Here is an 18,917-nt window from a genome sequence, read left to right as displayed (position 1 = left end):
AAATAAACAGGTGAGAGATTAAGGAAAACTGTACAGTTTCGTACAAACATTTGCTCTGGTTCTTCCAGGTGTGGCCAGTGCCAAGTTGTCCTCAATGGGATTCACTTCAAAAGCTTCCTCCCGGTGAAAAGAAACCTGGCTTTTCCGGTCTTAAACAGACTGACAGCTATAGAGAAAGCTAGATTATGCCCAGTCGGTGGCAACCCACAGGGATATTCTTTACCACTCGGACCTAACAGCTAGACCGAGTCAGAGCTGATGACATGCAAGGATCAAACACTTGCTGACCACTGACATCCTTTCTGGGTTTAAATCTTTCTTCGGTAGCGTCAGTGTAACCTGCACACGGCCCAAGACTGCTTGCTGCTGGACTGAGGTGTTATTTCTGGACGCTTCACTAACGGGCTTTTCTCCTGGACGTCCAGAAAGTGGAAACGTGAGGTGAGAAAAAGCCAGGTCAGGAAATGGTAAGCGCAGGAGTGTCCTTGTGCAGACAGAGGTAGGCCTGTGTGGCTCCCAGGCCCCCACAGCCCAGAGCGCAGCAGGCCTGCTGAGCCACCCCCGCCCCCTCAACCAACCCCTTTCTCTCTCGCACACCCCCACACACACCATTTCCTCCTCCCCTCCCCACCTCACCACTTCAGGCTCCTGCAGCCCTGTAACAGGCAGGGGCAGTCTATCTGTCAAGGGTCTGTCTTTCTGTGTCGGTCTGTCTGTCTGTCTGTCTGTCTGTCTGTCTGTCTGTCTGTGTCTGTCTGTCTGTCTGTCTGTCTGTCTGTCTGTCTGTCTGTCTGTGTCTGTCTTTCTGTGTCTATCTGTCTGTCTGTCTGTGTCTGTCTGTCTGTCATTCTGTGTCTGTCTGTCTGTGTCCCAAACACTGAAAATAAACAATGTTCTTCATCTCTTCATCTCTCGTGGACAGTTCTGATATTTTCTATTATTTTACCTATGAAAAAGTAGTCTTTGTGCTTTATTTTGGATTTGACTGTTACCAAGACATTGTGGAGATGTTAATTCAATCTGTTCTAGTCCAAAGTTTGTGTTGAGATATCCTGCATAAGTCCTGCGTTAATATGTATGTGCTTTGAGGGAGGATGGATTCTGTGACAAAACCAAAAGCTAAATTATCCAGAGAAAAACACACTTAAAACTTAAATACTAGAAAAGAACAATCAAATATAACAACACCTGAACAGAAAAGCCATTTCAGCACTCAATAATATGTGTGTTACAGCATTTCCTGTATGTTGTGAATAAGTGCAGGGATTGGTTTGAATCAACTTTTTTCCTTTGGTTTTCCTTAGTTGAAATTATGATCACTGCACCAGAAGTTGTTCCCAGCAAGCCGCCAATCCGTTTGTCTTCTGATGGAAAGATTGCTACTTAAACTGTAATTGTCGTCCCTCACACGACCAGTCCACTGTGTAAATTCATAAGGCAATGAGGCCAGAGGCTTGTCCATGCCTCTTCAGTTAGTTGCAGCACCCAGCAGCTGGCTATGGGCTTTTCTATGGCTTTTTGTCATCATTATTCTAGGTCATCACTATTGCTGTTACAGTGGCACACAGATCGCCACCTATCTCTGTCGTGGATGGGTTGGTCTGGACTCTGGGGCTCCTGAGGCTCCAAGGGGCCCCCTGTCCTTCCCGCTCCGGGGCATCATGTTGCCCAGGAGATGGCAGCGCTGTGCTCCTTGGCCTTCATGCGCAGAGCGGCGATGCTGGAGGACTTGCGGTCAGGGTCCATGTTGAGGTCGTATCCGTTGATGCCCGTGCCCACCCCCTGGGGCCCCCCGAACAGGCTGCCCATGTGTGTCTGTCCCATGTGGCCCCCAGGGCTGGGCACGCCCAGGAAGTCAGACACACCGCTGCTGGCGTGGGGGTGAGGGGTCATGCAGGAGGTGACGGTGTCACAGGGCACCACACAGCCAGGGACGGGGGAAGCAGCACTACTGCCACCAATCCACGATGGGTTCTGGATCTGAAAGGGGGAGGGAAAGTGAAAGAGAGAGGGAGGGATAGAGAGAGTGAGTAGAAGAGGAGAAAGGAGAAGAAAAGGGAGAGAGAAATAAAGATGCAGGAGAAAGAGAGAGAGAGAGAGAGAGAGAGAGAGAGAGAGAGAGAGAGAGAGAGAGAGAGAGAAAGAGTAGAGAAGTGAGAAAGAGAGAGAGAGAAGAAGAGAAGAGAAGAGAGAAAGAGAGAGAGATGGTTACTTTAGATACCAGAGAGAGAGAGAGAGCATTAGATCAAGGAGAAGGCATCTTTCCACCACCTTGACTGGCTCCCCTAAAATCCCTACTTCCTGTCTCCCCCTCCACATAGGGCAGCATTGTTCAGGGAGCTGATAGGGAGGTGTGTGTGTGTGTGTGGGAGTGTATGAGATGAGTAGTGGAGTTGAGGAGCCAGATGTGCACAAAACTGCATTCCACAGCGTCTCTCTCCCTCTCTCACACACACACACGAGTACACGCACACACTCAAACACACACACACACCCTCACCCTTTGACCCTCTGCACAGACTAATAATAAATTGGGGGTGCTCTCCGGGTCCCTGTGAGGGTGTGTCTGGCCTGTCAACCTTACTCTCCAAGGGGGTCGGATTTCTTTCTCCTCTGAACCCGCTGGTCTGTCATTAGATAACAGAGAAGGACAGTAAGGGAGGGAGAGTGAGCGAGAGCTGGGAAAGACCTTCTCACATGTTGACACTGTCTCCCCCTGTACTGCTGCTCCCCAAGCCTACCTGTGCATAGTTCTCTGGCCGGGTGAGCAGAGGCAGTTCGTAAGCCGTGGAGAAGTGTGTTCGGACCTGCTGCATCTGCCCGAAGCGCTCTCTCTTCCTCCATTTAGCTCTGCGATTCTGGAACCACACCTGCGGGGGGACGGGGGGACAAGGTCAAGACTGAGAAACATAGGGGCTGGCGTTTGGGGTTGGGGTTAAGTCTGGATTTGGGTTTTGGGTTGCTGACAGGGTTAAGGTTTAGGTCTAGGTCTGGGTATGGCCTTGGACCTGGGCCTTTGTACCACAGTCAGTATAGATTCTGGTCTTGGCCTTTTTGGCTGTGTGCTGTTATGTTAGTGTGTGCAGCTTAGGGAACAGAGAGAGTTGAGAGCTGGAAGGAGTTTGATGTTCTGGGGGAGTTGACAGGTCCTGTGAAGGCCTCCTCTGAGTTCCCCTCCTATCAGTACGATCAGCAGCGGGAGGTTGGCGTGTGTGTGTGTGTGTATGTGTGTGTACATGTGTGTGAATGTGTGTGTGTGTGGTGTCAAGTACACATGGGGGTAGGAGGTAGCTCAAACCCCTAGAAGCCTGTGGCTTTGAATAACAACGCTTCATCAAGTCGTTTTCGAATTCACCTCTTCTTCAGTTACAAATAATACGATTTTTTTCCGTTGAAAAATGATACCAAGCACTTCAGCCAAAACATATCTGATAACTTCAGCACATTAATACAGATCCAAAACTGTGGAAAGCAGAACTGTGTGCTACATGGCAGATAAAGGGAGACGTTAGGCTCACTGTCTCAGAAGCAGGGAGACATTCCAATCCCTGTGATCTATTCTTCGTCTCAGCTTAACTCTATTTATTTATTGATTCAGGGAAGAGGGGGGCCTTTTCACAGGGAGAATCTCCTTTGTTTTGCAATCTTGATTCGTCACAGTTTGAACTTGGTTCGAAGGATGAGCCTTTGGTCAATCAGTCTGTGGTTTGCCCAGATACTGATGGGAAATTTCCCAATCAAAGCACATGCGTATGTTGTATTATATATCGCACACATTCACACACACAAACTCATGGTCTCACACATATCATTCACCTACATGCACACACACACACAAACGCCCATCAAACACGCCCAGACGTTCAAGAGAAACAAGAAACTGAATTTACAAAGCCCCGAACCTTAGGGCTGAACAGGCAATCAGAAAAAAAAGAAAAAGGCAAAGATGGCCTCCATTACAGACGACGAGTAGTGGAGAGTCCTCAAAACAAAACGTTTACAGACCCTCTCCGCCTCTCTCCTTTGTTTTCGGACAAAAATAGGGCAATCTTCTCCTGACCAAAGTGTGCCGTAATCACCTCTGACATCTGAGCCTAAAACAGTTGTTTATTGAAAGCATTATTGCGTTTGAATTTCCATCAAAGAGGGTGAAAGGCATGTAAATACAGCCAGTCTCAGAAGAGCTTAACTCTGACGCCCACCTCTGCGCTGTGTCACAGTGTTCAGGCCCAGCTTGCTATCTCAGAGCCGGGTAACACGATAGGCCCCGCAGGCTTGCGATTGCAGTGAATGTCAGAGCCCAGAGCACTGTCCCTGGATTTCACATCATCATCTGTTTGGAAAGCTTTGCTAACTGATTGTACAGATAAATAAGTGGTCAGAGAACACATGGGTGATTTAGTGTGCCCTGTGATATAAGAGGGCTTTTTGTGTTGTCCTATTGAATAGCTGTGTCTCCGTGAGTTGCCAAACGTTTCCCTGTACATCTCGCCGCAGACGTTATCTCTCGCTCCTCGTTTGTGAATTTTGGATTTCTTGACTCACACTCATCCTACTTTCTATAAATCTTAGGGAGGGAATTTGGGAAATTGAAAAGTGAGATGGGAAAACGTTCAAACTGAACCTTGTTTTCATTTCGTGTTTAATTTCCTGACGCCTAAAGCTCTGGATTTCCTGATGCCGCCCCCGACCTGAGGGAGACGCGCAGACGAGAGAGACAGCTTTGCACGCCCACCTTCTCTTTTTGCTGATGTCATGCCTTTCACGTCACCGTGTCCCTGTTGTCTCTCTGGGAATCCGGTGTTTAACCACATGGTCACAGTGACAATCAGAAGGGACTGCTACATGTCATATCGTGAGATCTGCCTACCAACCATACCGTATCTCTGTCATCAAGTCAAGCCTGGTGACCTGTGATGTGTCCAGATCCTGCTCTGGCTGTAGTTCTGCAGAGCCTAAAACAAATCTCTGCACGCTGGTCAGGAGTGACAGTAATTGGTAAAGACGTGACAGCTAAACTAGCTCAGAAACGGACTATGATGTTTTATTTATGTTCTGGCGAGAGAGAGAAAGAGCGGAGGAACGCCAAACGGGCCCTAGCAGGGGAGCCGGGCAGACAGAGACTTTGAAGTCTGAAACCAGCTGACAGGATCTGAACTGGCTCTTCTGTCCTCCGCCATTCTAGAAAAAACACACAGCCTGCACAATGAACCAGCACAATAAGGAAGCAATGTGTTTAGGATGAACCAAACCGAGGTGTAACACTGGCAAACTATCTCTCCCGGTATCTCCATCTTCCAGTTCCAACACTGCCCGCAACCTCAGAGCTTCAGAATGACAAGAGGGCCAGTCAGAGAGGAGGGACGTGTTTTTGAAACCCCATGACCCCTGATCCGACCATGTATCTGGGGTGCATATGACTCAGGGCTAAACTGACTTCCTCCCTTTGAAACCGGTAGACTAGAAAAGCAAACATCTCCAAGGCTCACGTTTATAGTTAGGCCTCTTTACAAGCTCCTTTTGTTTCGTCAGTTTTAAGTGGACAGGGAGGGGTGGAGGTAGGTTGCAGGATATTGACATTTTGAATAGACCATGCTTCAATCCATTGTTTCCACTTTGATGTGGTATTCAATTGCTTCATATAAGACATATATAGCCATAAATATATCAGGATTTATCATCGGTGGTGCATCAATTGACAAAGGAATCTATTTAGCATTGTTCACAGATGTTAAAAACAGTCAGACAAGGGTTTCGACTGCATGCCAATGGATTAACAATAACAACCTTCCACTCAGAGCTGCGTATGAAATGGGAAATAGGGTTGTGGGGTTTGTCCAAGCCTGTTTGTCCACTTAAGGTCCAGAATTCACGAGCTGTGAGTTCCTTTCTTGTGTAAGTGACCTGGATAAAGAGTGTCAAGTCTGTTTCTCCGACTGACGAGGCATCTTGACTCTTTTATCTTTTAACTCGAGTGCTTTAAGAGGGCCTCAGGGAGAGCTGGGGGCTGTAAAGGGCCCAGCTGAGACTGAGGCTGGGGCAGACCCAGGCCCCTGTTAGAGAGAGAGAGAGAGAGAGAGAGAGAGAGAGAGAGAGAGAGAGAGAGAGAGAGAGAGAGAGAGAGAGAGAGAGAGAGAGAGAGAGAGAGAGAGAGAGAGAGAGAGAGAGAGAGAGAGAGTGGAAGGGGAGCAGCATACCTCCAGAACCTCCAGGCTGAGTTATAACCCTCTGGCTCTAGGGACTTCCTGTATTTCACTGCAAGGTTTCTGGCCACTGCTTCAGCACATGTCATGTTAAAAGGCTGGAGCTGATCTCATCCCTCAGAATCTTTCATCCAGACTCTCACAGTGGTAAACAACGCTTACTCATTCCAACATGAAGCTGCTGTTTACTGACAACAGTGTGTTTTGGGGCCTCTCAATCACAGTTTTTGAGCACTTATGGAACATAGAAATATGCTATGCTAAGGGAGAGAGGCAAAGTTAGCATTGAATCAATTAAATCAACAAAGCTGGTCCGATGTTGACCCCCGGACTAGAGCTAGAGGCTCATTGGAAGGATTTCACACCTCTGCTGGAGAGCCCAGGAGGGACACATTCTTCCCTGAACAGGATGTTAATGAAAGAAAAACAGAATGAATCCAGGGGCTTTTTCTAGACTTTGTATGGGCACACGTGTGTGTATGCATGTGTGTATACGTGAGTGTGTGTGTGTGTGTGTGTGTACACGGTCGTGAGGGCCGTGTCGTAGTCTATCCACCAAAGCTGGAATGCAGCAGTGGTCATGGAAGGATTATATGCAAATCATCCCGGAAGGTCACAGGAAGGTTCCAGGTCTGTGGGGTTTGAGCCTTAGGCCTGACTAGCCGTTAGCAGAGCCAGGGTTCAGAGTCCGGGTAGACGAGCACAGCTGACCTGAGCAGTGAAGATCAGAGGAGAGCAAAGCGGAGCAGAGCGTGTCTCCTCATATGTTGATGAAAGTCTACTCCCCCGACAGTGAACATGTGAGGCTCAGGCAGGCAGGCAGGCCCCCCTGCCCTGCGTTGGCCCCTACTCCTCCACGCACCTCCCTCACTCCCCCGCTCCCCTGCTCCCATTCGTCCTCCCACACGACCAGATAAATCTCTCCCCCTGGGAGCAGGGTGACGTTATCTCGAGCTGCAGATGTGGAGGGATTGATGTGACGCCGTCCACAAGCTGTGTCCACTCGTCCTCGAGTGGAAAGTATCAATCTGACCGGATAAGGCAAAGTCAGTGAAATCAGTCTGTTCTTGGAGGTCGCCGTTTGGGTACCCCTAATCGAGGCTCACGCCAAGCTCGTCAATGGAACTCGCTAAGAATGTTAAACAAACGGAGCGCGGGTCAACGCCTCACCTGTACGCGTGCCTCCGTGAGGTCGGTCCTGAGCGCCAGCTGCTCGCGGGCGTACACGTCAGGGTAGTGGGTCTTCTGGAACACCTTCTCCAGCTCCTCCAGCTGGTAGGAGGTGAAGGTGGTGCGGTTGCGTCGCTTCTTGCCTTTGTTGCTCTCGCCCTCGCCTTTGTCCATGGCGCTGGCCAGGTCACTGCCGGGCCTGTCGGAGGGTCCCTTCACTCCCTGGTCCTTCACACCCAGGTAACTGCCGTCCATCCTAGAGGCGTCAGAGGTCGGGGGCAGGTCAGAATCGGTCAGCCCTGAGCTGTCTTTACCTGGAGGGGATGATAGAAAAAAAGAGGAAGAATCTATTAGAACTGACATGTCATACATGTTGTTTTGTTTGTTAAGGACAAAATATGTTTCTTGGCCACAATCCGAAACTTTATGAAAATCCTTTCTTAGAAGTATGTAGTATGTATAATCTATCTTTGTGACAAATCTCCGTGGTTACTGCTGCCAGTGTCTGACCATAAACCCCTCTCTAATGTCATGGGAAACAGACATTCAGTCCATAATCACATACGGTTTGAAAATTATAGCTTTCCACAATGCCTTCTCTCTCTCTCTCTCTCTCTCTCTCTCTCTCTCTCTCTCTCTCTCTCTCTCTCTCTCTCTCTCTCTCTCTCTCTCTCTCTCTCTCTCTCTCTCTCTCTCTCTATCTCAATGTCTCTCCATTTTACACACAGACACACACACATACGCAATCTCTCACACAAAACACCTCCCCATCTAATCTGGACAGCGCAGGTCTTCGACAGCCGGCATGGGTGTGGTGTGTGTTGTGGCTGCAAAGTGACGCTCATTTAGGAACACGACCATACGAAGCTGGCAACAAGACTGTCAGTGGCAATTTGCTGGCCAGTAATTTGTAGCCAGGGGAAGAAAATCCATACAGACGCACGCACACACGCGCACACACACACGTACTGCCGACTAGCCGTGAAACCTCAGTCAGCTTACTGATCATAAATTCCCTTAGAGCTAGCCTGTTCTAGTATGGCATTCGTTATTTTGCCATGCCAACACTGTAAGCCCTCACCTCTCTGTCTCATGCCCTGATCCCTGCGGCTCATTAAACCTTCTCCATTCCAGCCTCAGTACGTAGCTCTGTAATGACCAGGGCCTCTCACACACACCGTAATGAATTCAAAAATCTCCCCATTAGAAAAGCATATAGTGATTTTTAAGCTTCTCCAGCCACTGGCCCGGAGACAAAAAGGAAACAGCTCCCATACATCTATCCCATACCACCCCCCCCCCCCCCCCCACCCCCACCCCCCCCCCGCTTAGTTGGGTCTCCTTTGGCCCAGTCTAGTGGTGATTCTAGGCACTGCACCTCTGCTCAGCTGGTTTCCGAGAGATGGGTGGTTATTTTAGGGAACCGGGGGTTGAGATGTGCTCATTTCTTATCCAGGGCTTGGTTAAAGCCTTGTCACGTTAGAGCCAGGGGGTGGATGTGTTCTTGTGAGCTTCTGGGGTGGATACTGCTCCCAGCATGACAGCGATACGGAGCCTGGGTCCACCTCACACTACCATGTTGGGTAATGGACTGCACAGTGAGGGTACCTGATAGAGCATCTAGTGGCATACAGCCACTCTTCCAATCACACACACACACATGCAATACACACACATTGTGCTACACACTCACCCTTCAAGGACTAGGGTGAAGGAAACCATGCCAACCATAAGCCTAAAGGCAGTACATGACACCTGGGAAATACAAGCCTAGCGCTGAAAGGTTTGTTTACTCTGTGGCCCACATGCTGGGAAAGACATCCCAAAGAAGTTGTGAATGTGAGCTGTCAGATATTGTTGAGTAGTTTTAGACACTCAACGTTTTTGACTGGGTGAGTTTTCCAACCGTGGGTCCCCAGGACAGTGAGACAATCCTGATGCGGCCAGGACTGAGGCTGGAGGCATGTGGGCCTGTAGGCCTTAGCTGGGCCTTAGCTGGGCAGAGTTCTCAGGCAGGGCCGGTGTTGGGACCTGGGTCTGTCCGGGGGGGTAATGGCTCCCACATTGCCTGCTTACTGCCCACGACTGACACATCCAATCAGCCTTGAGAGGAGCGAGTGGGCTCACCCCAACGTAAATATTTTGGAGTTATTCCCTTATATACCCCTTCCACCCAGGGTCCCTACAAGGCGAGGCTGTCAGGCTGCTTGAAATACACGCGTTTTTTACTGATCAAAGCCTCTTGTTTATACCCTGTGTCATTGATGGTTTTTGGCAGGCATGGGGTATTGTGACAGTCTCCCGCTTCTCCTACGTGTATGAGCCCTGACCCCGGGGCTCTCGTCTGCCCAAGGTGCACGGAGACGGGGGCCTCCCGCAGGTCCTGCCATATGGAGCAGGAACATGAGAAAGCCTCAATGCAAACCATGTCAGCCAGGAGAGCGGTGGGGTGGAGAAGGGGGGGCTGTGAGAGCGTAGCCCTCTGGGGGAACATGGAAGGACAGAGTTGGTTCTTCCTGTTAAGGTTACAGGGCTGGATTAGGGAGGATTCCAGGGAGAAAGGATTTTTAGATCACCAGAAGAATTTGGAGATGGAGAGGTGACATCTGACACAAAGATCTGCTCTTCCAACCAAGGAATACATATCTTCCTTCATGACACAGAAAGGAAAATCTTATCAGTCATCATAAATCACTCCTGTCTGGATAAATATCTAGATACTTTGTAAACTGATTAAACAGACTGACTTTCTTTCATCATTATGGTGCTTGTCCTGGAGGGGGGAAGTCCAACCTGTTAGCTTCCCACCCCTATCTCCAGGATATGTGCCAAGTCGAAGACAGGAAACCATGCTCAGTTTCGCACTTCACCTCTACTGAAGGCCCCTGGCTTGTTATCAGTCAAAACACTAGGACTTCTTCACTGTCATTCGAAAAAGCACCAGGTTCTCGTCCTATATTTTACTGGAACAGAGTCCGTCACTGTTCTGTGTTCATAGTCAAGGGAAGGTAAAAGCTCAATGGTGTCAGCTAATAAGATTGAGAACCACATTAAGCACTTAGACCAGAAGTACCTGAAACGATTGGGGCTGGGTGGAGTTCACCAGTGGGTAAGAAAAGAGGTGAGGTTCAACTGAAGAACTAATTGGCAGTTTAACCCTAACAGTATTCACACCTGCCTGCAGAGCAAGAAAGGGTCTTGTAAACCCATTTTAACAGCGTCTACATTTACCCCTAAACATGTATCCCAAACTGTTCATATTTCATATTAATGCTCATTTCTATGATTATAGACACACCAGAGAGCAGAAGCATGTTAGTGAAGTAGTACAGGGCAGGTATGGCCTCACTATTGGCTACTTTAAGTGGGATAGAAGACAATAGTTCTCCCCTCCAAAATATCAGTGTCAGACCTCTTAAAGTTGGCAAGGTCAAGCCTTCAGTGGGGACTGCCGTTAAGTCGCTGTTGAAAACGAAGGGGGGACATCAAAGTGTAATTTAACTGGCTGTAAAGCGACAGGGCGCCTCTCCTGGCTTTTTATTGAACGGGATGGCTGAGGTCAGCTCACAGCATTTAAGAGAAACACTATAAAATAGACTCCCTGCAGTGGCCAAGGAGGACTAATGGCAAAATATCCCAAGACCTGAACAATAATATCCCAAATATTAGAAAACATAAATAACAGAGATGGAGTCTGAGTAGGCTTTCATAGATCCTTGTTTTGACTGGACGCTGGAAGCGGAGGAAATTTGTATAAGCTGTTTTCTCTGCTAAGCATTTATTTGTAACTCTAATTTGGTTTATTTTCCCTAGTTAAAATATGGATTGAACAGTAATCGGGGAGTTTCTGTGAAGTCCAGCCAAAACTGATGATTCCTGTTTTGGAGTCAATACACAGTCTCCAGCATGTGAGGAGTGTTTTGCAGATTTACATTTACATTTAGTAATTTAGCAGACGCTCTTATCCAGAGCGACTTACAGTAAGTGCAGGGACATTCCCCCGAGGCAAGTATGGTGAAGTGCCTTGCCCAAGGACACAACGTCAGTTGGCATGACCGGGAATCGAACTGGCAACCTTCGGATTACTAGTCCGACTCCCTCACCGCTCAGCCACCTGATCGGACTCGTAATCAGAAGGTTGCCGGTTCGATTCCTGGCCGTTTGAAATGATGTTGTGCCCTTGGGCAAGGCACTTCACCCTACTTGACTCGGGGGAATGTTCCTGTACTTTCTGTAAGTCGCTCTGGATAAGAGCGTCTGCTAAATGACTAAATGTAAATGTAACTAAAACTGATATAAGAGAGAAAAAAAAACAACTGCTGGGAACTGTGAAACCAGACATGTGTACTGGGATAGCCTCGTTAGCAGGCCTGGGCTACCAATTCTCAAAACCAGAGTTAATCTGCTACCCAGAGACTGATGAGTTCACCGGCTCAGCTCTCCAGATTCAGCTAAATGACCTTGTTTCCAGTGGCGAGCACAATTACATCTCCATGAATAGCATGACAGTGTGGAGACCGTCCGGTGTCAGTTGCAGTCATCGGGGCCGTTCAAGGTTAGACAGAACTGACAAATAGCTACACAGACTTGTACTGGCTTGTAAAAATAGATTGTTCCTTTACCCTGATCACCGAAGTATTGTTATATGGAACTATGCACTTCAGATTTTTAGATATATTCACTATTTGTACATGGTTTTGGATAACAGTATCTATTCAATTAAATGTCAAATGAATTGTATCCAGGCATAAACACCCAATCTCAAACACACACACACTTTATAATCCCCTTAACGTCTGCCTGTGTGTATGAACAGGTGCAAGCACACTATCGAAAATGTACAAATTTTTAGGTATTGGATTGTATTAACATGCCCTCTACTGTATTTACACCAGTCAGAAGTCTTAAAAACATGCAGGGGAGTAAACAAGAGCACGTTTAGGCCATAACTTCACACCACTCAGCACCCTGTAAATAACCATGAACTACAGTAGGCCTTCTGTTTGTGCTACCATCTCTGATAGGTTGCCATGGACTTTGAAGTCCATTTCCACGGGCTGAGCAGGGAGATGAATCATCTCAGCGGGCTGCTGTAAAGTGCACACGCTGCGTGAAAAAACAACTGCTATGGTAGAGAATCCACAAAGACCAACATGAAGATAAATTACCTTTTTCCCTTTCACTTTCTCTGCTCGCCACAGCTGGTATTTCAACACAATCCAAAAACTATTAGAGAATGTTTTATATTTAAACCAAAAATAACATTAAACTGAAAAATGGAAGGACGGTTTGTAATACATTTGGGTTTGAGTTGGGTAGATACAGGACACGATTTAGTCTTGTGTCTACGTCTACAGCTGAACTCTCACGTTGTACTGGGAGAGCCTGAGTTGATGTGGTTGTTGTTGTGTGTCCATCCTCTCCTCCTACTGAGGTCTAGGCCTCTCTGGGGGGTTTCAAACCACAATGAGGCAAACCCTTGTTTCACAGGAATAGCCTATGATAAAAAAGCTTGAATTGGTCACTGTCATCTTAGGATAATGTTGATCCCACACACACATACCCTGAAGTTAAGGAATCTAAGAATAAAACCACATGAACAACACTGAAGAAATACAACCTTCTACTGTTTAAAGTCTTGAGTTCTCTATCCTGGAAATGACTGGCTTCATTATTGTTTTCAAACAAATACCCAAGTACCAAAGGAATCAGTCAAAACCGTCATAAACAAAACAATACCACATCAACATATAAATCTTATATCAACAAAATAGTTTCATAATTGTTTTAATCCCCATACATAAATTAATTTAAGAATTTACCAAAATATAAATTTATTTTCTGGATATTGCGTTTACAAGTTACACCGTTAGAAGCACCCCTACAAACATGATAGTGATTACCAGGCCTACAGTAGTCATCAGAGAAAGTATTTGTGCTCTCCTATTGCTTTATCCATGGTGGCTTGTATTACTCTACACAGGGCCGTCCTGAAGCACAGCCTGGAGAACGGGCCTCTCTGTCGCCCTGTCGCGCTCCAACATGTAGATTGAGCCTAATGGAAATTGCTGTGCCAAAATGTGAGCTAACTGGTAAACTGATACTGGGTCCTTGTCACCTCCAGTCATGTCAGCAGCTTGCTGCCGAAGTGTGCCCTGCTTCCCCAGCCTTCGCTAGCCCTCTCCAGGCTGCTCACAGCCCTCTCTTGGATGGTTTCCATTACTACACCGCTCAACTCAATCAGCAGATATGGTCATAAAGGCAGGCTGAAATGGCTACGCTCTACGAAAGACAGTTAGGACAGAGACCATGGTGGAGAATATGAAAGGCTTTGAACGGCATGAGAGGATCTCTCAGGACAGTCGATTCACACCTTGACTGCTCATGAGTGAAAACCGTGAAGTGTAACCACAACAATGTACTGAAGATGTGCAACACACGGTGATTCATGCGTCATTCTGCCAGTTAGGAGTTCACTACGATAGAAAAGTTATGTTTATATGTTCTCTGACGGACCTGTGTGAGTCAGGTAATGAAATGAAATGTAAAGTAACTCCATGGGAGTGCAGCCGGAGTGCAAATATATTCTGGGGTTCCTTTGAGGCTTAAAATATATTCTCTCATGGGATCACCTCACTATGACCTGTTTCCTCAAAAAACTGTAGGACAGGAAAACAAAGTTAGAGATATCTTGCTTGTCCTCAGGGAGGACTACCAACTAAGATGAGAAAACATGAGTTGTTTGCAATAACGTTGATGTCCTGTATAAATTATTAAAGTGTAGCCTACTGAGAAAATGAAACAGTAGAAGCCAATGTTAGGCTCAACAGTAGAATATCCACTGACATACTGCCTCTCAATTTAATTCTTGCTTCCTCGTTTACACTGAAATAAAAGTGTAGGCCTAAATGAGAAAGCAAGTATTGGAAGGAAGGCTTTGGATAGAAAGTTTTAATATAAACATTGTACATATCACTTTCACAGTGCATGGTCAGCTTGCAATTATTTACTATTGACTGAATTATGTGTAACATATTACCATGTTCAATAACGTTCATTGTTGACTCTGTGTATGAGGAATCTATTGACCAAGGTTAGACAAACTAGTAAACTCTGGTCACTCTAGTACTCGATGTGATCTTAAGGCGATGGTCTTTGAAAGAATGAAAATAAGTGAGCGAGCTGCCTTTGTACATCTGAGTTGCATTAATGGCGTGGTCCCCTACAGAGGCAGAGCTTTCCTGCCTTCCCTTTAACGCTCGCTCGCTCGTTTCGATAAAGGATGTCAGCCATACCTGTGGTCAGGCGGCCTTCTGTAACGGTGACTGTCTGGCGCAATAATAAAAATAAATTTATTAAATATATCGCCAGTCAACCTCGTCACTCTCGTGATAAATTAATTTACTTCACGTGACGTGACCTTTGATTTAAAATGTAGGCTAGTCTAATTGTTAACCAAAGTAAATATAGTTTATCTAAAAACGTCATTAGACATTTTGATCGTGTGACAAGTAGGCTAAGCAGGGCAGTTAGTTAATACTACAGTTTAGTGTCTTGCTTTAATAAGCGAAATGGTGAATTTTCCGACGGCATCACTTAACCGTTGATAGGTATGTACGGAATTGACGGGAATAGTTTTAATTTAGAATGCGGGGCGGTTTTTGGGTCATTCAGTTCAACAAAACCAAAAGTTTAACCTAAAAAGAGCACGGTTAGTGTCGAAGTGGAATATTGTAAACACAAATATTGTAGGGCTCCAGCAAGCCGGCCAGATTTGAAGCAGGCCTAATTCATCATCATTCACCCCTCCCCCAACCGCCCCTCACCCCCCATGTCTTTCTTTCATGCAAGGCCTGTAGTGCTTTTTTCCAAGTCTGAACATAAAAAGATAGGCTACCGTCTTAAATAAGAACGGCAAAAAGGCTCTCGTTGATTAGACATTTAGAAGGTTGTCATGTGCGGTAATTGGCATGTCATCCGCACGTGGAGTGCAGGACCAGTTTAGCAATGTAGGATAGACTACAGAAGGCAACATAGAACAATACTTAAGATACAGCACAAAGACAGATTAACAGGCCTATATTAATGTGTTTAAGTAATTTAAAGGATTAAAACATATTTGATTGACATTATGTTGAGTTTTAAAATCATTTTCAATGGGCCTATAAGTGCTCATATAGGCTAATTTGGGTTAGTCCACAGGCTACAATAAAAATCGGAATGAAAATGTTAGTTCTAAATTATTTTATCGGACTACTTTATCATTATTGTTGTAGTAGTTGTAGCCAATCATTCATGTTCTTAATACCATAAAGACTACGCTATGTCATTACAAATGCATTAGGCTATGGCAGTTAGGCCTATAACGTTTTGAGATTATCAATAGGCTTACACATTTGAAAATCAAGTGAAAAAAATAGTGATAAAAAGTTAATGTTTGGGCATTGTGGCCAAAAAGATATTTGATTAAACCAAAAATATTTGATAACATCTGCGTAACAGACCGTCATTAAATCTATATTGATGGCTAAGTTATAATGACCTACGTCATCCGCTTTAACTAATTACACCACTCGGAAAGAACTGATTGCTTTATGTGCTTTCATTGGGATTTATACGAATCCTAATTTGGCAGGTTTGCTTGAATCAGAGTCTTTCATGTTTGATTTTTGCTTCAACTAGGCCTAATTGGTTCTATAAGGCGGCTTTTCGATTATTAAATGATCATATCAACAATAATAGCCTAATAATAACCATCATCATATGTGGTTATCAATATTATAAGCTGTATGCTCAGTTGTAAAATATGGCATCGTTTAACTTGAAACAACTTAATCGGTTTTTCATGACTGACCTATCTATTTTCTAGTGTGTTGGCCCGCAAGACAAAATCATTTATCAATGTCTTCTCCCTGACAGCATTCGTTATGTGCTTCTTCTTTTCTATTGACGTCTCAACTCTGTCTCAGGCCATCCTCTTTGGTCATGTCTGCTCTCTCTCTCTCTCTCTCTCTCTCTCTCTCTCTCTCTCTCTCTCTCTCTCTCTCTCTCTCTCTCTCTCTCTCTCTCTCTCCCTCTTTCTCTCTCTCTCGCTCTCTCATCCTCATAAAACACGCGGCACGACTCTATACACTCATAACAAAATCAGGTCTAGTAAAAAGTATAGGCTATCCTGTTTAGAAAAGAGATAGAATACCCACAGTTTATGGATCCCGAATAGCCTACAGGTTGATATAATAGAGCCGACACTGAATTCTGCCATCACTTAAATGACAGCTTTTACTCATGTATTGATAGCCTACGTTATTAGATTATTTATAGCTACGATGAATAGCGCAACCTACGAATAATGCTTTTACTTAATCCGTTTCTTTGCATTAACATTCAATACGAAGTGAAATGTGTCACAGTGTCTGTGCGTAAACTTTGCGTAGCAGAATGTTGCCACAGTTAATGTCAAAAGAAAAATAAGCACTACAATGCGTTTGTAGAATTTATAATTTGTCAAATTATTATTATTACGATGCTCCAAACATTAGGTTACCACTCAGGCACAATATTGACACATGTTCAGGCCTTCTCTCAATTATCTCGCGCATCCTTTTTGATCTCACCCCGAAGTTGCTCGCACATGGCTGGAGAAAGCGATGGATTTTGCGGTATTTGTGTTAAATTTATAGCATGGGTGGATTTTCCCCTGCGCTCAAGATGTGGCCTCTGCAGAACCCTCAGCATGTAGATTACTGTAGCCTTTTATTTTTTAGGCTATTTATTTACAAACATATATATATACATATATTATTACAAGATTGGGGATATGGCTTGCTTTAGACCTCCCTTTGATTATCCATGTTCATGCAATAATTCAAACAGGTCGAAGTAAGCAAGTCAATTGTAAAATGAAATACTTGGCAAATATCCGCTTTAACAACAATATTATTTGCAGCATAAGCGCACAAACTTGTTCCGTTCAGTAAATCCGGCTATTAACAGTGTGTTAAAGAAAACGTGTTGCCATAGGGGCCTATAAGATTAAGTGGTATTGATGAGATATGCAATCATATTCTGACCAAAGATTCGTGTGTGAGTGCGTCTCAAATACATTCCGAGCAAGGAGATGGGGATGCTCCTAAATCTTAGTAGAATATATAATTTCCCCTCTCACTCTGTAGCCTACCTTTACAAAGTGACCTTATTCTCAAAACATTTTAGCAATCCTTGGACCTATTAACGTAGGCCTATTTTATTTTATGAATATATTCAATCAACATTGTTCCACATGGTGACCTATTTCCAAAACAATTTATCAATTAGCCTAGCCATTTGCTGCAGGATTGGCCTAACATATCATGCCGCCTAAGACATTTTCCAGTTAGCCTAAATGTTCCCTATTAATTTGGTGCTCGGTTATTATTCATGCTGAAAACCTGTTAATTTAATTGTCCGATTCAGTTCCAATATTAAGGATTGTAATGCAGATTATCGCATTAAATATAGCCTAACTCAATCGTCAAAGGGAAAATGTGATAGACGGGAGGGTTATGCCTCCCAGTAATTGTGTTACATGGATAGTTGTGTGTCTATAATATTGGTAGTAAGTTGTGAAGTCCAGCACATTCATTTTTTAAGTACCCTTGCAGAGGCAAATGTTTCTGTGTGGCTATAGTCATTTTAACATCGCGGAGACTGTCGCTTGATGTGGTACAGATTTCGTTTTGTTTTGAAGGGACTCGAAACGTCCGTGAAAACAGAGAAATAGCAATCTTGATAGCCAAGCTCTGCGCTACAAGCAAAATATTCCAAGGACAACGAACAATTCATAATAAATATTAAGAGACATTTAAGAAGATTCACCACATGACAGGAATGTTCAATCGTTTTCTGTCACCCATTGTTCTCTCGGAGTCATGGACTAGAGAAATATGACTTATCGAAAGTGTTTGCTACTCACCATAGCAAGGGATGAGCGCTCCGTTGTGTCCGCTTTCCTGGTGCAGTTTACCGCCTTCGGGGGGAGTTTTGCAAGAGGACCTCTGCATGTAGAGGTGATATTTGTTAAAGGTGCCTTCACCAGCTATGGGATCCAATGACTGGCACTCCTGGAATGGGCTCCGTGACTTTTCTCCGTAAGCCTGACCTTTGTTGGGCAGGAAAGTGGAGCTGTATTTGGTGTCACTCGCTTGGAATGTCCTAAAAGGGTTCGTCGGGTGATCCCTACCTTGGGGTGCAGAAGGACTATAATATGAATCCATGGATGTCATATCGCAGTATGAAACGCACGTCTCGGCGTTCATTCCTAAAAAAAGTTGCACGGCAAAAAGTACGTCCAATAGTTTTTTTGGTTCTTTCCTTTTCGGAAAGGGAGGCAAACAGACACTCTCACTCTCTCTCTCTCTCTCTCTGTCTCGTCCACACGCAGATGAACACACACATAGGCTACGCAGTCACACACATACACACACACACAAGCAATGGCGATGCATCTGGGTTTGGTTATGAAACGATTCAGATGTCTTCCAGTAACCCTTCTCGCTGACCAAAAGC

The 18,917-nt window shown here is 45.3% G+C and overlaps 1 protein-coding gene across 1 annotated transcript; it reads right to left on the bottom strand.

Moving 5' to 3' along the window:
- Nucleotides 1-1,659: 1,659 nt before the first annotated feature.
- On the bottom strand, nt 1,660-18,667 carry alx4a (ALX homeobox 4a). Its single transcript, XM_067249432.1, has 4 exons — nt 18,321-18,667; nt 9,560-9,576; nt 2,742-2,848; nt 1,660-1,980 (listed from the first exon to the last, which is right to left on the bottom strand). Exons 1-4 carry the CDS (start codon nt 18,665-18,667, stop codon nt 1,660-1,662), a joined length of 792 nt encoding a protein of 263 aa, XP_067105533.1.
- Between the last annotated feature and the right edge of the window lie 250 nt (nt 18,668-18,917).

Source organism: Osmerus mordax, chromosome 13, assembly GCF_038355195.1.
Source record: "Osmerus mordax isolate fOsmMor3 chromosome 13, fOsmMor3.pri, whole genome shotgun sequence".
Taxonomy (NCBI): Eukaryota; Metazoa; Chordata; class Actinopteri; order Osmeriformes; family Osmeridae; genus Osmerus; species Osmerus mordax.
Note: the sequence above shows the minus strand (reverse complement) of the source record. Positions and strands in the feature narration are given on the sequence as shown.